This window comes from Microcaecilia unicolor, chromosome 4 (assembly GCF_901765095.1).
Source record: "Microcaecilia unicolor chromosome 4, aMicUni1.1, whole genome shotgun sequence".
NCBI lineage: Eukaryota > Metazoa > Chordata > Amphibia > Gymnophiona > Siphonopidae > Microcaecilia > Microcaecilia unicolor.
Genome location: NC_044034.1, coordinates 212,295,645 through 212,315,871, shown reverse-complemented (window position 1 = coordinate 212,315,871; position 20,227 = coordinate 212,295,645). Strand labels below are relative to the sequence as shown.

The following is a 20,227-nucleotide window of genomic DNA, read 5'->3' as shown; positions in this document are numbered from 1 at the left end:
GACCAGCCAAATTCCCAGACAACAAAGGTAGAAAAAAAGGACTGAGATGTACCTGCTTTGTAAAATGTACACGAGAAAATGCATTTCTGTCTCTTTTTTTTTTTTTACCACTATTGCACTGTTTAGTCTGGCTTCCTGGGGGGGGGGGGGGGGGGGTCTCTATTTCAATTTTTTGTTGTTGGGTGTTGTTTTTTGTGGCTCCCTATTCTGCATTAGATTGGTAGCATGGAATGTTGTCACAATTTTGGTTTCTGCCAGGTGCTTGTGACCTGGGTTGGCTACATTGGAAACAGGATACTGGGCTAGATGGACCATTGGTGTGAACCCCCCGCACCCCTCTTCTTCCAACCTGACCCCCCCCCCCCAACACATCCCCCTCCCCCTCCTCCAGCACACCAATTGCTTGGGTGCAGTGGCGGGAATCTCAGACACCACAGACAGAGGGGAGGGGGCCTGACACCAGAGAGACACAGGAAGGGAGGTATCTCTGTCACACACACACTCTCTCTCTCACATACAATGTCTTTCTGACTCTCACTCTCACACACTCTGTCTCACACTGTATCACATTCACTCTCTATGTGTCACACAGTCAGTCACACACTCGCTTGGTCTCATACACTCACTCTCACAGAGAATCTGTGTCTCACACACACTCTCTCTCTTGCACACACACACACACACACACACACTCTCTCTCACACTGTGTCTCACATACGCACTTGCACACACTCTCATTCTCACACACACACTCTCTCACAGACACACTCACACCCAGACTCACTCTCTCTCTCACACACACACACTCACACTTTCACTCTGTCTCTCACACAGTCACTCTCACATACACTCTCCCAAACATACACACTTTGAGGAAAACCTTGCTAGTGCCCATTTCATTTGTGTCAGAAACGGGCCTTTTTTTTACTAGTGTTATATAGATAAGGGTCTGTCCATGTTCTGAATGTGTGACTGAGGTGAAGGATTCTTCTAGCATGTAGTATCTGTGTAGGAATGTGTAACAGTGCAGCTTGTTCCAGTTTCCCAATAGTAGGTATATTGGTGCTCCAGAGCCCAGTGTAATATATATATATAGCATTGTCTTGTGATAGGTGGGTTAGGACTGTTATGGTGTGGTAAGTTTTGTGTTCTAGGGCAGTTCTGGAATACCCCCTTGCCAGTCAGGTTTTCAGGATATCCACAATAAATATGCATGGCATTAATTTGCATATACTGCCTCCATTACATGCAAATCTTTTTCATGTAGATTCATTGTGGATAGCCTGAAAACCTGAATGGCAAGGGGGTACTCCAGGACCACCTAGGGAAACACTTCTTAAGGTCCCACTGTAATATTTCTAGCACTGTCTTTTCATAGATGGGTTAGGGCTGTTATGGTGTGGTAAGTTTTCAGTATAGGTTTTGGGTGTCTTTTTGCAGGGGTTTGTGTTATTTCACAAAGTGTCTAGCCCTATTTGAAAGTAGGCTCTGGGGCAAGGGCCCTTGTCACCCAAAATAAAAATGCGCAAGACTAGTGTTCTTCACATCCTGTAGAGTCACCACACAAACAAAAGTCCATCTTGATTTAAACAAGGTGTCTAGCAGTGGAAGGACTGGGTATGCTATTCCTAAGGTGATGGTCACAATTTGAATATTTTTATTTGAAGTTAAGAAGACAGGTTGCCTGCTCTGGCCAGTCCAGGGACCTCTTCTGTGTCCTGCCTCCTGATGTAACTTACTGTTTCCTTGTAGGCAGGATGTAACAGAGACAGTCTGTATTAATCGTTGCCCGCCACAGCCCCTGAGCAACAACACAGACACTGCTGTCTAGCTGACACCAACCAGCACCTATTTTATAAAAGTCTGCTCCCCCTGAGATCAAAACCTGGCTACGCCTCTGGGTGAAACATGACACTATGTCGGAATAGTGGAATAGTTTCAGTGCAGCATGTGATGCTAAAAACCCAATGGCGTAGCTAGGTGGGGCGCCAGGGGAAGCGGCCGCTCCCCCAAATGGAGTTCTGCTGGCACCGGGGCCTATTTTTTTCTCCTCGTGTTCCATTGAAAATGTGCGCCAGTGCCGGCAGAAGTCCACTCTTGCGCCGCTTTCGCTCCCCCCGCACCATCAACCTGGCTCTACTTCTGTAAAAACCTTCTTCTTTCCAAAGACTGCAATATAATATTCACCATTCATCGATCTCCTAATGAACTCTGGAACATTTAATTTAACTCAGACTATAACCATACCATATATTGCTTTATAACACTGTAGCTAACCAATAAGAATGTATTCAGCTAATGTCCTACCTTTAAATCTGTAACCAAATATTTAGGGTTCAGTGTGGTTTATATCAATGGAGCTTGTTCCATTGCTATAAACCACACTGAACCCTAAATATTTGGTATTAGTGGTATATAAGATCTAAATTGAATTGAATTGAATGCCTCCCCAATGAATAAAAGTTATTGAATCTATATGTAGCTGAAGTTGAAGATTTCATCTGCCTGTGATAAGTACTTATTGAAGGATTTGCACAAATGATGGACAGTGTTATTAAGAAGTATTTGTAAGAGAAAAATTTTTTTATATAGAGTATGGTTGAAAAAAGGACAGATGGGGATAAATGGTGTGGCGATCTATGTGTGCATTTGTTTGCATTCATAGGAGAAAATTGGAGTAGCCCACCTTCTGATGGTCCACAAAAATATTTTGAAAATTTGTTTTTATATAGGGCTCTCTTCTATATTTGTTATATTGGTTCCTTTAGCTTGAGGCAGGTTGGGACCCCTATGGTATAGGGGCCCAGGGCAATTTCCCTGTTGGCCACCCCCTAATGCCGCCCTGCTGATGTACTATGGTTTCATTTCAGCGTATTCAGTATCATCTAGCCCATTGGTTTAGCACATTCTTATCCAACCCCTTCCTGCCCCCCCTCCAACCCGGAATCAGGCCCCAACATAAAATAGAACTGTGGGTCATTTATTTTACGCAATAATTTTTTTCAAGTTTTTATATAGCTTGACTCAGGGGCGTAGCCACGGGTGGGCCTGGACGGGCCCAGGCCCAGCCACTTTCCCTCCAGGCCCGCCCATCCAACATCCTGCTGCTGTCGCTGCCTTTTCTTCCGCGGCTCAGCTGGGTCCGGGAAGCAGCGTTCAGCAGCGTTGCCTGCCTGCCTTTTAAAATAATTCGTCTCCCCAGGCTCCGCTGCATTTACTTCTTCGCCCATCGCAAAGCGCTGCCGTTCGCACAGGCAGCTCCACTTCCCTTTGCCGCATCAATCTGGCCCTAAGTATCCACTACAGGAAGTGGATCAGAGAGGGCCGGATAGATGCAGCAAAGGGGAGCGGAGCTGCCTGTGCGAAAGGCAGCGCTTTGCGACAGGCGAAAAAGTAAATGCAGTGGAGCCTGAGGAGACAAATTATTTTAAAAGGCAGGCAATGCTGCTGAACGCTGCTTCCCGCCACGGTGGTGACTGGCGCAGGGATGAGACTTCTCAAGCTTTGGGGGCCTCCAGAAGATTCTTCAGCTGGCAGGGCCCGGAGATCCCCGCCAGCCCAGGTATTTATCTTTACGGGAGGGGGATGGACAGAGAGGAAATATGTGGGTTATGCCCACCCAGTCCACCCCCAGGCCCACCCAAAAAATGAGGTCTGGCTAGGCTACTGGCTTGACTATTATCACTGGTCTTTTCTTGTGTACATTTTTGTAACTGTCCAGTATAAGGGAGATTTTTGTTTTCTGGTAATTCACACAAAGATGACATCTCATCCAGAATTTTGGGATAACCTCACCCAGTGATTTCTTATAGATGTTAAAAGCATAGGAAAAAGAATAGAACCTGTGGTACCCCACAAATAAGTGTGCTATAAAAGATAGAGGCAGATGGAAAAGGAGACCTGAACAAATTGCTCCCTGTTCTGCAGTATCATGGTATAGGCTTCCTGGCCAGGCCAAGGCAACATAGAAATCTTTATTTCCATAAATAATAGATCCATCTCATAAACTGAGGTTACAGACTAACTGATCAAATTAGTCATTAGTTGCAGGTTTCTGTGTTTTTGAATGGTTATATTTAACCAGCAGAAGGGGATTTTTCACTCCTAATCAGGTTATAATTCAGCCACATTGAAATTTGCAATGCAAAATAATTTGCTTTCAGAATTTCTGCCAAGTGCTGTCTGGGGTTCCAGTTTTGTTTTTTAGGCAGTAGGGGGAGAAAGGGTTGGACAGTAGACAATGACCTCCATCGCAGGTGCTCATAAGTTTTAAAATGCTGGTGGGAATCCACGTACTATACTGTACACCTGGGACAGATCTACGGGGTCCTTTTACTAAGAGGCACCGAAAAATGGCCTGCGCTGGTGTAGATACGTGTATTGGATGTGCGCAAGTCCATTTTTCAGCGCACCTGCAAAAAAGGCCTTTTTTTGGTCAAAAATGGGCGTGCAGCAAAATGAAAATTGGCGCGCATCCATTTTGGGCCTGAGACCTTACCGCCACCCATTGACTTAGCGGTAAGGTCTCAAGTGTTAACTGGGTGGTAACTGTCAGTGTGCGTACAATGCTGATTACAACCCAGTTAGTGCCGCTCACCGAATGCACGTAAAAAATGAAATTACCACCGGGCCATGCACTAGCCGGGCAGTAGTTCAAAACTGACGCACATAGGATGCACGTACACGCCTACATGGCTTAGTAAAAGGGCCTCTAAGGCACTTCAGCCATTTTGGGACGGATTCTTTAAAGTTGCATGCCCAAATTTCCAGCTAGCACCATAAAATAAGTTATAGCATAGTGCCCATTGCACACCTAAATTAATTGTTAAATTAAGCACCAGTTGGCATTAAGTACCAATAATAGCCCTTTAGTGGTGTTAATTGGTCTAGTTGGCACTAATTTCTAGTTAGAAGCATAACTACACTTAGGCGTTATTCTAGAAATTTAACACCTAAATGTTATAGGGCGCAGCTACCAAGGAAGCGTACACATGGGTGAGTCAGGGGTGTGTCTTGCAGCTGCACACGAATGTTATACAATATTATCACTTACACATGCAAATGCCTGCCTTAGGCTTAACCATTTACACCAGCCTTTGACATGGCGTAAGTGCTTCTGACTAAAGTTAGGCTCACAAATGCCGGCTTACGCTGTATTCTACAATGGCAGTTTCATGCACAATTGCCATTATAGAATTGGCGCTTACCCCCGGATTCTATATAGTGTGCCTAGAGATCCGCACCGAAATCAGCGCAGATTCTATAACAATGCATGTAACTTAACAAGCTAATGAACGCTGGTAACAGCATTTAAGCAATAATGAGCACTAACTGGCACTGATTAGAATTTAGGCACACAAGTCGCTAAGCATATTCTGTAACGATGTGCGCCAAACTTCTAATGCGTGTGCGCAAAAAGGGGCTTGGTTGTGGGTGAGGAAATGGGCATTTCATGGGTGTTTTGAAATTTGCGCACCTAATTATAGAATATGACCCAGTGTGCCTAAATCTAAGTGCTTCGTTTTACGCCACATTTTCACTGGTGTAAATGAATGCACGTAAATTTAGGCACTGACATATCAACTAAGCTCTACAATTGGCGCCTAAATTTAGTCACAGATTATAGAATATGCTTAGTCAGCACTGATTTCAGCACCGAATATTTAGGTGCCATATATAGAATCTCCCCCTTAGCAGCCATATTTTCGCTCCTGATGTTTGGTGCACTTTCTTAAATCTACCCCTCTGTGTCTGTGGGAAGTGTCCTTGAGGAATCAGGCCATTGGTGTGTTTGCAGTCAGACACAGGCAGAAATCTTTTTTTGGCATGTCCAATGAAATAGCTCTTATTTGAGCCTGATTACAGATACATGTGGCTAAGTGTCACCATTGCTTCTGCACAGTCAGGCTTAGCCATATTTGCAGTTCATAGTGATGACCTCAGCACTTCTATTTTTTGGTAGGATTCAGTATTTTTCACTTAGTTTGTTTCTTTTTTTTCCTTACTACCAGTTTCCCTTTTATAGCTTAATTTTGGACTACTTTCACTATGTCACCCCTCTACTGAACAATCAAGCTATCTTCATTGCTGTAAATAGAGGGATGGTCAGTCATGGGACACTGAGAAACTAAAGATATTAGTAGATATTAGGGTTGTACTCTATAGATATTAGGGTATACTAGATATTAGAGTTGTACTCTATTGATTTTAGGGTATACTAGATATTAGGTATTCTATAGTCCTTCTCTGTTTCACATCCTCTCTCCTTGCTGCTCTATTGAATCTGGAAATCACTCCTTTTGTCCCCATTTATTTCTCTTTCAAGGTGACTCACCTGTTTGACAACGAAGGGACTGTCTTCTTTGCAATGTTCATGGCTCTTTGGGGTAAGATGTTAATGTCTGGATTCCTCTACAGTGGTAGACTGATGGAACATCATTCATGCTACATGGTTTTCTTCATATTGGGGGTAATTTTATAAAGAAATGCCCTTATAAAATTACCCCGGTAGTTAACGTGACCCATATACCACGGGTGGATTTTGGGCAGAATCAGGACTTACATGTAATGCTTATGAAATACACATGTGCATGCATTCTTTACATGTGAACATTTAAGCCTATTCCTGAGCTTCAGTGTAGGCACAATTTCTGATGCTTGACTCCTTAGGGCCCTTTTACCAAACTGTGGTAAGTGTTTATGTGGGTCATTCATGCATGTTAAGGCCATTTTTATACATGAGTAAAATATCTAAATGTCTGATTTTTTTTTTCTATCAATGGCTCACACTAAATTTCCCATTAGCGCACAAGCTCCTGCCACCACCTATTTTGTAGGAAGTAAGGGCACATGAGCTAACCTCGCACTAATCTGCTAGTGCATGGCAATGTAGTTTACTCTCTGCCCCCACACGTGCCCCCAGTGCTAAAAAAGAAAAACTATTTGTTAGCTTGTGGATGCCAAAATTACCGCGGGACACCTGAGCACACCCTGCGGTAAGGCATTTTAAGCTGCATTATTGCTTACTGCAACTTGATAAAAGGACACCATAGGATTTTATAAACCTTTTCTGTGGGTAACACTGATATTCACGCACAAAAGAATTCTTATAAAATTAGGTCATAACTAAAATTATGCATGGTGTAAGCTGACGTCTACTTGTAGAGCTAGCATTCATGGGGCGGAGTTGCAATTTGGTTGTGCCCCCCTTTAATCACTTTGAACTGAGTGTGACTAGAAAAGGATCCTTTTCGATTGCTGGGTCTTTCAAATGGAATAGTTTGCCAGCTGGATTGAAACATGAGACCATCTGTTGTCATTTAAGCATCAGTTGAAGGCACATTTGATGTATCTGGCTTTTCATGCTACTGCTGGTCAAATATATGGTTGTGCCTCATTCGGCCGCTGAGAGATAAAGCCGGGCCAAGGGCAGAGCTGGACCACTGCAAGCCACCCCTGTCACACACTTGCACAGCTGCCCCCCACTCACACCGCTGCTCCAGCCCACCCCCTTACCTTTCTGTCTTTGCCTCCAAGGAGGGGGGGGGGGGCCTGGGCCTGGCACCAGCAAGCCGCTTCCTGCCTGTCTGCTCCCAGGGTCTTTCCTTTCCTGCTCCTGTCCATGCTGGGAGCCATGCTGGGAGTCAGGACCCAGATGATTGCTTTAATGCGATATCACGCTAATGCAATCATCTGGGTCCTGGGCAGAACACAAGAGTACGGGAAGACAGACCTGAAAGCAGGCAGCAAGAAGAAGGAGGCCAGGCCCAGGGAAATTTGTTCCCCCTGCCCCCCCAACCTCTCGGCGGCCCTGGTGCCTCAGATATGCCTGTTGCTGCTTATGTACTATGAAGTAGGTTTAGTTTTGATTTGTGGAAATCTTATGTTTTTTTCTTTGTATGTTTTATGTGTGTATATTGAACCTTGCCCTGGATAAGGGAAGGTTATAAATAAGAAATCTACTTCTTCATCTACTCACATATACACATAAAGTATGTGTTAGGTTTGCACCTGTCCTCAAGCAGGTGTAATACTTGTGCCTTCAATCTACTCTAGGTGCAATTTCTGCAGGATTTGTGCTAGGTTAGAGCAGTGGGCTGAGAATCAGGGGAGCCTGGTTCAAATCCCGCTCTAGTGCCTCAGGTAGATCCAAATGTAACTTGCCTTAGAAAAAGGCATAAACTAAGGGGTCATTTCAATAACAGGCGCTAAAACCAAGGCACCCAATATTCTATAACAGCGTGTTTGCCTACCAAATCTGTTATACAATGCTAGCTATGTTGCCAGTTACATGTCCAACTTTAAGTGCGACCACTTATACCTTGTCTATGGCTGGTGTAAATGGTCATGCCTAAATGTGACAGTTGCATATGTAAATGTGGATATTCTGTAAAATGCACATAGGAATAGTGGGAATGCCCATGTTCTCTCTATGCCTGTCCCTTGGGATTACCCCCTTTGCAGCTACATTGCAAAGCACTTGCAGAACATTATAGAATTGTGCCCAAGTGCACCTTCATGCCTAACTGCCATTTCACTCCTGTTTTGGTGCTTATAACCCCCTAAATGCTTAAATAAATGAATAAAATAAATAAATCCATTCCCAAATATGAAACGTATGCCCTTTCTTGTCTTTATGTGTACTTTTTCAAAGGTAATTTTATAAGTGATATTTTATTGAAATAATTCTATAAAGTGGCACCTACAGGTAGGTGCCACTTACACATATCAAAGGTGTAATCAAATTGACAGGCGCCTATGTGCACTAGGCATTATTCTATAAGGTAGCGCCTAAGTGCCACAGCATCTAATTGCAAGAGGGGCGTACACATGCACAGATCATGGATGGGCAATGGGCATGTCTTCCAGTTGGATATGTAGTTTATAGGATACGTGGTACACTTAGGCAAGCCAGCTGACGCCTGCCATTGACATGCTCATAAGAACATAAGAGTAGTCATACTGGGTCAGACTAATGGTCCATCTAGCCCGGTATCCTGTTTTCCAAACAGTGGCCGTCAGGTCACAAGTACCTGTCAGAAACCCAAATCATTGCAACACTTCATACTATAAATCCCATGGCAAGCAGTTGCTTCCCATGTCTGTCTCAATAACAGACTATGGACTTTTCCTCCAGGAATTTGTCCAAACCTGTTTTAAACCCAGATACACTAACCACTATTACCACATCCTCCAGTGATGAGTTCAAAGATGTCATTTACGAAGGAATTCATGATGTTCTTCATGGCTTTGGAGGAAATGCCAGTGCTGGGATGAACCTGCTTCAGCACTTTATACACGTAGATAGCGTAGCTCACCTTCCTGCTTCTCTTGCACTTTTTGCTGTCCATTTTCTGGGTCTTGCTCATGGCTTTCTTAGATCCCTGTTTGAGCGCGGGAGCAGATTTGGCTGGTTCAGGCATGGCAACAAGCTCAATGGGAATTTCACTACCTAGACAAGGCAAACTGGTGTAAGAGGATGCGCCTATTCATAGGTGCACCAAGGCCAACCTTACGCTAGTATTCTATAATGTAAGCTTGGTGCCAGGATACTGTTATAGAATTGGCACTGAGCACAAGGCATTGGGGCACCTAGATGGAGGTGCCAAGATATAGAATTGCCCTGTATGTGTGTATGCTTGCAGATATATGTGAAAAAGCCTTCATACAATTACTTTCATACACATCAGTTTGCTCAGATTGAATGGAGATTTTCTTTCTCAGAGGTGGGGGTGGAGAGTGGATAAAGTTTACATCAGGGTTATCCAACTTTGGTTCTCAAGGGCCGCAATCCAGTAGGATTTTCAGGATTTCCCCAATGAAATATGCAGAAGATCTATTTGCATGCACTGCCTCCATGTATGCAAATAGATCTCATGCATATTCATTGGGGAAATCCTGAAAACCCGAGAGCAGAGATTGAACTCCCCTGGTTTACATGCATATTTTAGAAAATGTATGCCTATGGATGTATATTAAGCAAAGACATATGTGCCTACTAAAAAGCAGGTAGAAATGTACATGTATACATTTCATAGGATCTTTTTCAAAATGGAAGTATGGGCATAATTTTGTTTTGAGAATTTGCTGGTATCTGTCTTAGAGGAAACCTGAATCATGTTGAAGCTATCTGGAGGATGTATGAAAGCAGAGGGGGGAGTATTCAGCCTATGGTGTAAGCAGCTTGCAAAAATTAAAGAATATACAATACAATAGCTGATACAATATAAACAATGATGCAGTGTTACAACAAATAAATGACATATCTCTCTCTCGAATGAACAAATAATGTTTACAAAAGAATGTATGTTTAAAAAATCAAATAATAAAAAAATGAATGGAATGTATTTTAAGAGAAATGTATGGACCAACCTGTTGTTGAGAAATAGATGACAAAAATCTCCAAAGTAGCATCTTTTTCAATGCAAAAAAACATTAAAGAAGGGTCTATAAAAGATACACCATAGGGTTAAGGATACATACACATTTGCTACATGTCCATTTGTAAATAGGGGTAACTAAAAATGAAACATCAGATTTTGTCATCTATTTGTCAACAAGTTGGTCCATATACATTTCTCTTAAAATATGTTCCATTCATTTTTTATTATTTGATATTTTTTAAACATACATTCTTTTGTAAACATTATTTGTTCATTCGAGAGAGAGATATGTCATTTATTTGTTGTAACACTGCATCATTGTTTATATTGTATCAGCTATTGTATTGTATATTCTTTAATTTTTATGTTTTTTATATATGTTTATTTATATTCTTTTAGACTCCTGAGGCAGGCCATAGGCCGAAACATGGTGCCGTGTTGAAGCTTTTTTTATCAATAAATTTTCTTAGAAGTATCAAGGTTGTCCCTCTTGTTTCTGGAGTCCATGGTCAATTTCCCACTTGTTTTCTGCTGCTGTTATTTCCCGTGGGATTTCAAAGTTCTCCACTTCAGTGGATTTCTACTGGATCTCAAAAATATCTCACCATCAGCTCTAGATGAATATGAGGAAAAGCAGACTCCTCATCTCCTCAACACCCCCATTCCACCATTGGTTTGAAGCCTCATCCTTATTTGATTTCTCCTTCTTCCATCTCTCTCCTCCCTTTTTAGGGTCTAGGGGCAGGGTGAGGCAGAGCTCCTGCTTATTTCACCTCTAGATCAAGACCAGCCTTGATCCCTTCTCACAAGTAACTTCTAAGTACCTCAAAGATGTCTGGGACATATTAAGTGTAATTTTTCCTTCTAGCTGTCATTCTTTTGTAAACATTATTTGTTCATTCAAGAGAGAGAGAGATAATATGTAATTTATTTGTTGTAACATTGCATCATTGTTTATATTGGGAAGCAAAGCTAGTGCTGGGCAGACTTCTATGGTCTGTGCCCTGAAAATGGCAAGGACAAATCAAGGTCAGGTATACATTTAAAGTATGGGGGCTACATTTGCCCCTACAATGGCTAATCTTTTCATGGCAAGCTTCGAGGAGAGGTGGATCTACCCCTCGAGATTCTTCCAGCACGTACAGTGCTGGAAGAGATTCATTGATGATATTTTTTGTATCTGGACAGGCTCTATAGAGACATTACAACAATTTGTAAGCTTCTTGAATCAATGCCACCCTAAGATAAAGTTTGAAATGGCTTGTGATAAACAGCACATCTCATTTTTGGATGTTTGGATTGAACAGCAAACCGATGGCTTTATGACCACAGTTTTTTCAAAACCTACCGATAGGAACTCTCTGTTGCATTTTTCCAGCATGCATCCTTCACATATGAAACAGAATATTCCGTTTGCACAATTTCTTAGGCACCGTCGAATTTGTTCATCTGACCAAGAATTCAAACAAAGCACCAAATTATTAAGTCATCGATTGATGCAGAAGGGTTACCCCAAACACATTGTCAGAAAGGCAGCAAAAAGAGCATGGCATAACCCAAGAGAATCGCTCTTGCATTATAAAGCAATTCAGCAGCAAAAAGAGCATGGCATAACCCAAGAGAATCGCTCTTGCATTATAAAGCAATTCAGCAGCAAGAGGACATTCTACCATTCGTCATAAAATACAATACCCACACCACCAGTTTGAGTCGGATAATAAGGAAACATTTTGAAATATTAAAAACACAGCCGGTTCTAGCAAAAGCAAATATTCTATTTTCTTACCAAAGAGGCAGCAATTTAGGAGATATGCTTAGCTTTAATGATGTTTGGAGCCAGAGGAAGGATAACAGCAAGAAAGGGTTTCACAAAAAATGTGGCCGATGTTCTGTATGTCACATAATGATGGAGGGAGATGGTTTCACGCATCCAAAGACAGGAAAGAAGTGCATTTTTCGATCTATGACCTCATGTGATACTTCAGGGGTGGTATAATTGATTATATGCCCCTGTAACCTGATATATATAGGTCAGACAATAAGACCATTAAGGATACGGCTGATGGAACACCGCTCTTGTTTAAAGCTTTTAAAATGAGAAGCCCTGATGGTAACTCATTGCGAAGAAGCGGGCCATGTGTTTGATAATTTAAAATGCACGGTTTGGGAGTATTTACAACCAACTCAGAGAAGGGGTGATCAGAGACGTCGATTACAACAAATAGAGCAGAAATGGATTTTCTATTTTAAGACAACTGAACCAGATGGAATGAACATCATGGTTGAATGGGCAGCATTCTTTTGACCCATGATGATTATGTTGTTGTTGATTGGTTAATTCTTTAAAAAATGACGTATGGGTGGATGCAGTCCTGGAATTGGCCAAAAAGTAGGGAGGAGCGTATCTCACTGATTGATAAATGGAGGCGTCTGGTAACCAGTAATGTTCCTCGTCTTCGGAGTGCAGCAGAAGCGACACAGGAGTATATGTGTCCATGAGCAGCAACAGATGAGAAATATGTGAATCTTTACAAGAATATCGAACCCCTGAAGCAGCAATAGCGAAACGGGGATTCCCTGTTGGGTAAAGACGGGTGTGACAGAGCCAGCTTTAAGAGAATTAAGTTAAGTGATTGGCAGTAGTCACACATTATTTGATTGTAAAGTTATGTACAGATGTTATTCCTGTGAGTTGTGGATACATTAATTGCTCTGCAGTCCCCTTTGAATATATTGAACATTGTGGAGTTTTTTCTGGTGAAATGATGGTGCGCCGGGCCCACGCCTTATAGTCGGTTAAGTTCTGGCGGGCTGGGTGGCAATACTGAAGCCTTTTTCTCCACCTAAAATTATAAATTAAGAACAGAATAAGAATTGATCTTATCTGGACTTGAGTTTTTCCTGTATCCATTGTGACACATAGCAAGTGTGAAGCTGTGTTTCTGAGTTTCAAATTGACAATAATACATTTAAAGTATCACATATAATGAGTTTATCTTGTTGGGCAGACTGGCTGGGCCATACAGGTCTTTATCTGCCGTCATCTACTATGTTACTATCAGGCTCATTTTCAAAAGAGATAAGACGTCCAAAAAGTGACGTAAGTCAGCATTTGGATGTTTATCTCACAGAAACGTCCAAATCAGTATTATCAAAACCTCTTTTTGGACATCTTTCTCTGAAGTCTGTCAGAAGGACATCCAAATCTCAAGGGGGCGTGCCAGGAGCGTGTTTAAGGTGGGACTTGGGCGTTCCTAAGACATGGATGTCTTCCAGCAATAATGGAACAAAACAAAGACCTGTTTTTATAATGAATAGCTGCAGTGGGAATTGAACCCACTTCCCCAGGATCAAAGTCTGCTGCACTAACCACTAGGCTACTCCTCTACTCCACACAAGAGGTGCCCCAAATGACCAGATGACCACTGGAGGGACTAGGGGATCACCTCCCCTTACTCCCCCAAATCACAAAATATTTTTCCAAACAGTATATTCAAAAGGAAAAGATGGACTTTTTTTTTTTTTTTTTAAGAAAATGACCTTTCCTGTTCTGATTTTGGACGTTTTACAAAAAAAACATCCAAATTCAGATTTAGATATCAAAAATGCCCCTTGTGTATTTGACTTGCCCAAAGTCACAAGGAGCAGCAGTGGGAATTAAACCCATGTTGCCAGGATCAAAGCCTGCTGCACTAACCATTAAGCTACTCCTCCTCTGTTTTGGACATCTTGCATTTGGATGTCTTTTGTTCGAAAATGGACCAAAATAAAGGACGTCCAAATCACAGGACGTCCATAGTATTTTCGAACACAAAAGATAGACGTCCATCTTTTTTGAAAATGACCTTCTTTCCTGTTCAGAATTTGGACATCTTTGTAAAACATCCAAATTCTGATTTAGACTTTGCTTTCGAAAATGCCCCTCCATGTATATTGTTCTTTAATTTTTATGTTTTTTATATATGTTTGTTTATATTCTTGTAGACTCCTGAGGCGGACCATAGGCCGAAACGCAGTGCTGTGTCGAGTCCTTTTATCAATAAATATTCTTAGAAGTATTAAGGTTGTCCCTCTCATTTCTGGAGTCCATGGTCGATTTCCCACTTGTTTTCTGCTGGTGAGACATTTGAGATCATGGCTCAGAACAGTGGTGATTTTCTTCAAAGTCATGCCAGGGCACTGACTTGAAAACATTTTGAATTTGATTCCTTTTCCTTGTGGCAGCTGGGGTGGAAGGCTGACCCCCTCCCCATAGTGTTATAGGTGTGATCCTGTTGGATACTGCACAAAGAACCATGGTTCAATGTGTCACCTAATATCTTACTGGATAGAGTCTTCTTCAGAAATAATTGGTTGCAAAAATCTTGAGTGTTACAAAGTTTTGGGACTGCTGTTGTCTGCTGGTCCAATAAAACCATTTGTACCTTCAGCTTTGCTGAGGGTGTCTTTACTGAACGGAAGAATATTTGATTAATGTTACCAACCCTGAGTTTTGATGGTATAGTAATTTATTTATTTATTTGGATTATGTCCTCATGTTGCATAGCGATAAAATGATAAATTGAAAAATGTAAATCCTGTGGAGGAAAACAATCAAAAATACTTCAAAACATCAAAAGATGTCTTCATATGATGTAACTTTGTACAACTAATGAGTAAAAACACCACAAATGCCATTTCCTCTTCTAATCTTGTAGCAAAAATACTTTAATTGAAGCACATTCATAAATCCAATATATAATATTCAAACCATTTGTTGGATTCTAACAGGGTCCTCTTCATTTTTTGATAGTGATAAAATGGTAACATAATATCTCATTTCTTTATCCTTTAACAACTTGATTAGTATTAAATTGGTGGAATCAAGAACTGAGCAAAGGGCCAAGGGCAAAGGTTTGAGCAAGGTGGGGGCAGCCAAGAAAGGTACAAAAGCTTGACTTGACAGTATGGCTGCAAAGGTCTCAACTTTCTCATCTTTCCCAATCCTTACCCCATATTGAAGGAGACAGCTCCCTAGAGAGTCTGTTTGCCATTCTATACTGTACTGTGCTCTTTGATTTAACCCACAGCCACTGTGTTCCTGGAACTTTGGAAGCGGCAAAGAGCTAAAGACGTCTTCTGGTGGAACTTGTACAGCTGGGATGAAGATGAGGTAATAAGATTATTTGCGTTTTCATATTTCATAATATATCTCCTAATATGCTTTTTTCCCCATATGACAAAGTGAGCAAGGGCGAACCATGGGACCAGGTAAGACAAGCCATACACCCTCAACAAGTTATGCTGAAAATAAATATTTATTAAAGGTATCTGGTAAGGGCTCCTGTTCACTTCACAGGAAATGAGAAATCAATGCTCAACTAGTTATGTAAATATAACAATCTCCTCAGGTGGCTTGCTCCTACAGGGCCACAGTACATATGAATGTCTTTCTCTCAGCAGCAGTTCTTACTGGCCTGGTTCCTGGATCCAGCAATACCAGCACAGTTTCTAAGAGTCACATAAGTTTGGTCTGCAGCCGGCCAGGTGAAAACACAATCTTTTCATGATTCTAAGCTGAACTTGGCCTACCTGAACATAGTGGTTGCAGTTTCTCCACTTCAGGGTGGATTCATCTGCAGTGGGCATCCTGGTGTTTTATACTTCCTGGACCATGCCCTCCTGGTTCCACCCCTTGTGTCACTTCCCTCTTGGGCAGGATTCTGGAGTTTTAAGGTGACTCTGACACTGTGAGAGAGTGTTCTTAAAGAGAAGTGGCAGCGTCCCATAGACTCTCTCACAGCCCAATAAAATCCCACCTACCACATATGTATGTGGAGGTCTCTTCCTGTTTGTTTCTCTCTTACGTTGTGTAAAGAACATTGGCATCTATGTGTCTTTATAAAATAGAGTAGAAAAGGCACCTGTGTGGCTTTCACATATAACATGGGTATCTAGATTTTAGCAAAGCCTTTGACACAGTTACACATAGACCACAAATAAACTGAGTGTCCTCGGTGTGGGCCTTAAAGTGACTTACTGGGTTAGGAACAGGTTGAGTGGAAGAAGGTAGTGGTAAATGGAGCTCATTCTGAAGAAAAGGATGCTACCAGTAGTGTGCCGCAAGGTTTGGTTCTTGGGCCGTTTTAAAAAAAAACATTTTTGTAAGCGATATTGCTGAGGGCTGTCTGGTAAGGATTGCCTATTTGCAGATGATACCAAAATCTGCAATAGTATAGACACATCTGATGGAGTGGATGACATGAGGAAGGACTTAGTGAAGTTAGAGGAATGGCCTGGAATTTGCCATCTAAGATTTCATGCTAAAAAAGGCAGGGTTATGCATTTTGGCTGCAAACACCCGAGGGAACAGTACAGTTTAATTGGTGAAGAACTTTTGTGCATGAGAGGAGTGGGACTTAGGTGTGATCATATGGATTGATCTTAAGGTGGCCAAACAGATAGAAAAGGTGATGGTGAAAGCTAGAAGGATTTTTAGGTGTATAGGGAGAGAAATGGCCAGTAGGAAAAAGGAGGTGATGATGCCTCTGTATAAGACTCTGGCGAGACCTCATTTAGAATATTGTGTACAATTCTGGAGACAGCACATTCAAAAAGATATAAACAGGATGGAGTTGTCTAGAGGGTGGCTACTAAAATGGTCAGTGGTCTTCGTCATAAAGCATATGGGGACAGACTTAAAGATCTCAATATATGCATACTTCAGAAGAAAGACAGGAGAGGGGAGATATGATAGAGGCATAAATGCACAGGAAGTGAGTCTCTTTCAATTGAAAGGAAGCTCTGGAACAAGGGGGCATAGGATAAAGGTGAAAGGGGATAGATTCAGAAGTAACCTGAGGAAATGCTTCTTCACGGAAAGGAAGGTGAATTTGTTAACCGGCCTCCCTGTGGAAATGGAGATGAAAACAGTATCTGAATTCAAGAGAGCTTTGAACAAGTACTTAGGATCTCTAAGGGAGTGATGGGGTGGGGGTGGGGGGAAGGGGAATGGGACTTGATATACCACCTTTCTGTGGTTTTTGCAACTACATTCAAAGCGGTTTATGTAGTATATACAGGTACTTATTTGTACCTGGGGCAATAGAGGGTTAAGTGACTTGCCCAGAGTCACAAGGAGCTGCAGTGGGAATTGAAGGCAGTTCCCCAAAATCAAAGTCCGCTGCACTAACCACTAGGCTACTCCTCCACTAGGGAGAGTAGATGGCATGGATGGGCAGACTGGATAGGCCATGTGGTCTTTATCTGTCTACATTTGTCTCTGTTTCTATATATGCACAAAGTGCCTTTATTAAATTACCCTGTATCAGAATAATTCTACAGGGCAGGCGTTAACAATTATGCACTGACTTTGCATAAATGTTTAGAATGCCAGCATACAAGTGTGTATGTGTGCACATATTTTACTTATTTATTTATTAGGATTTATTTACCGCCTTTTTGAAGAAATTCACTCAAGATGGTGTAAAGTAAGAATAAATCAAACATGAGCAACAGACAATTACAGCAGTAAAAATATTCAAATAACAATACAGAGTATGGCATAGTATACTACTTACAATGTCAACACAATACATAATAGAATATTTTAGTAGACAGCGTAAGGTTTAAGCAAAGATGGAACAGATAGGTAAGAGAGTAAGAGGAGTTAGAGAATAAGGTGACTAATTTGAAGAAAGGTGCAAATGAGGTCAGAGAAACGGTTAAATATTATTTCATTTAGGGTAGGTAGTGGATAAACCTGTCCTGCTGCAGTATGTTATGGTAGTTAGTGGGGTTCTGCAGGGGTCTGTGCTGGGACCACTGCTTTTTAACATATTTAGAAATGATCTAGATATGGGAATAACTAGTGAGGTAATTAAATTTGCCGATGACACAAAGTTATTCAAAGTTGTTAAATCACAAGAGGATTGTGAAATATTGCAAGACGACCTTACAAGACTGGGAGATTGAGCATCCAATTGGAAGATGATGTTTAATGTGAGCAAGTGATGCATGTGGGAAAGAGGAATCTGAACTATAGCTACGTGATTCAAGGTTCCATGTTAGGAGTCGCCGACCAAGAAAAGATCTAGGAGTCATCGTTGATGATACGTTGGAACCATCTGCTCAGTGTTCTGTGGCAGCAAAGAAAGCAAATAGAATGTTACGTATTATTTATTTATTTTATTTATTTGTTACATTTGTACCCCACATTTTTCCACCTATTTGCAGGCTCAATGTGGCTTACATAGTGTCTTGAGGCAATAGCCACCTACGATGAAGAAACAAATAGTGAAGTTATTTACAGTGAAATTAGATATGAACAGACACATCAGGGAATCATAGAGAGGGAGGTTATATATCAATCATAAAGTTCAATACAAGTTTGGATATCTTTGTGTTGCTGGATTTAGGTAGTTAAGTTGGGTCAGTGGGATATGCTTTTCCGAACAGGTACGTCTTTAGTAATTTCCAGAAGTTGAGGTGGTCGTACATAGTCCTCATGGTTTTTGGGAGTACATTCAGAGTCTTGTGCCTATAAATGAGAAGCTGGATCCATGAATTGATTGTCTTGTCCGCAAGAAAAGTGAGCCCTTAGGTCCCGTAAGGCCCCGAAGGACCTCAAAGGACAGCCGTGCAACCCCAAGTCTTCACCCGCGGCGACCGCCGTTCACCAAGGGTTGAGCCCCCAGCTGCAGGCGGTCAACGGGACTTCAGGAGCTGCGGGGTTGACGGACTGACCTGGACTGGAACCAGGAGAGAAGCGGGCAGATGGAATAGAGAGTCCACAAACAGGCAGCAGATCTGGGCAGGCAGCTAACAACGTGGTCAGAGTCGGGCCAGAGGTCAAGGCAGGCAGTAAACAATGTAGTCAGAGTCAGGCAAGAGGTCAAGGCAGGCAGCTAGCAGAGAAAACCAGGAAACAGTCCAAAATCAGCAACACCAGGAAATCAACGGAACACAGGAACCACGGAGACTGGCCTCGGGTAACAGAACCTGAAGCAACCACCTACCTCAGACTCATTTCTTAAATACTGTTCGGCAGTCAGCCGCCCAGCCCCTGTAGACATAGCCGGCCAATCAGAACTTGGCTATCGACGGAACTCTTCTGATTGGCTCTGACCGACCTCCCAGGCGGGTCTATCGTGCTGGCCTTCCAGTCTAACTCCTCTGAGGCGGAGCTTGGGGTTCCCGCGCCCAAGAATGAAGGGAACGCCGGCCATCGTGCCTCGGCGCCATTTCCCTTACTGGCGCAAACACAGCCCCCGTAGCCGGCAATCGATAGTCCGGCAACCATGATCGCCGGCCTCGGCCCCGGACTGGGCAGCCATCACCCCGGCGAGCCCCGGCTCCCCTCCGCGGAGGAGCAGCCGGAGGGAGCGACGAATGTGACATTGATTTGTACTTGAGACCTTTGCAATTAGGGTAGCGGAGATTTAAATAAGAATATGATGATCTGATTGAGTTTCTAGTTGACAGGTCTATGAGGTTAGACATATAATCTGGGACATCACCATATATAATTTTAGGAAAGGAATGGAAAATAAAAACAAGGATGTTATAATGCTTTTGTACCACTCCATGGTGTGACCGCTCCTTAAATACTCTGCAATTCTGGTCACCACATCTCAAAAAAGATATAGTGGAATTAAAAAAGGCACAAAGAAGGGCAACTAAAATGATAAAGGGGATGGGACGACTTCCCTATGAGGAAAGGCTGAAATGACTTGGGCTCTTCAGCTTGGAGAAAAGACAGCTGAGGGGAGATATGATAGAGGTATATAAAATAATGAGTGGAGTGGAACGGGTAGACGTGAATAGCTTGTTTACTCTCTCCAAAAATACTAGGACTAGGGGGGCAC

At 42.3% G+C, this 20,227-nt stretch overlaps 1 protein-coding gene across 2 annotated transcripts in view; it reads left to right on the top strand.

Moving 5' to 3' along the window:
- The window catches only part of ANO9 (anoctamin 9), a 215,514-nt gene that overhangs the window by 114,828 nt on the left and 80,459 nt on the right, over nucleotides 1-20,227 (top strand). For both annotated transcript variants that reach the window (XM_030201205.1, XM_030201206.1), the window contains exons 10-11: nucleotides 6,326-6,386; nucleotides 15,452-15,534. In XM_030201205.1, coding sequence (XP_030057065.1) covers nucleotides 6,326-6,386; nucleotides 15,452-15,534 — 144 coding nt within the window. The remainder of the gene's footprint in view (nucleotides 1-6,325; nucleotides 6,387-15,451; nucleotides 15,535-20,227) is intronic.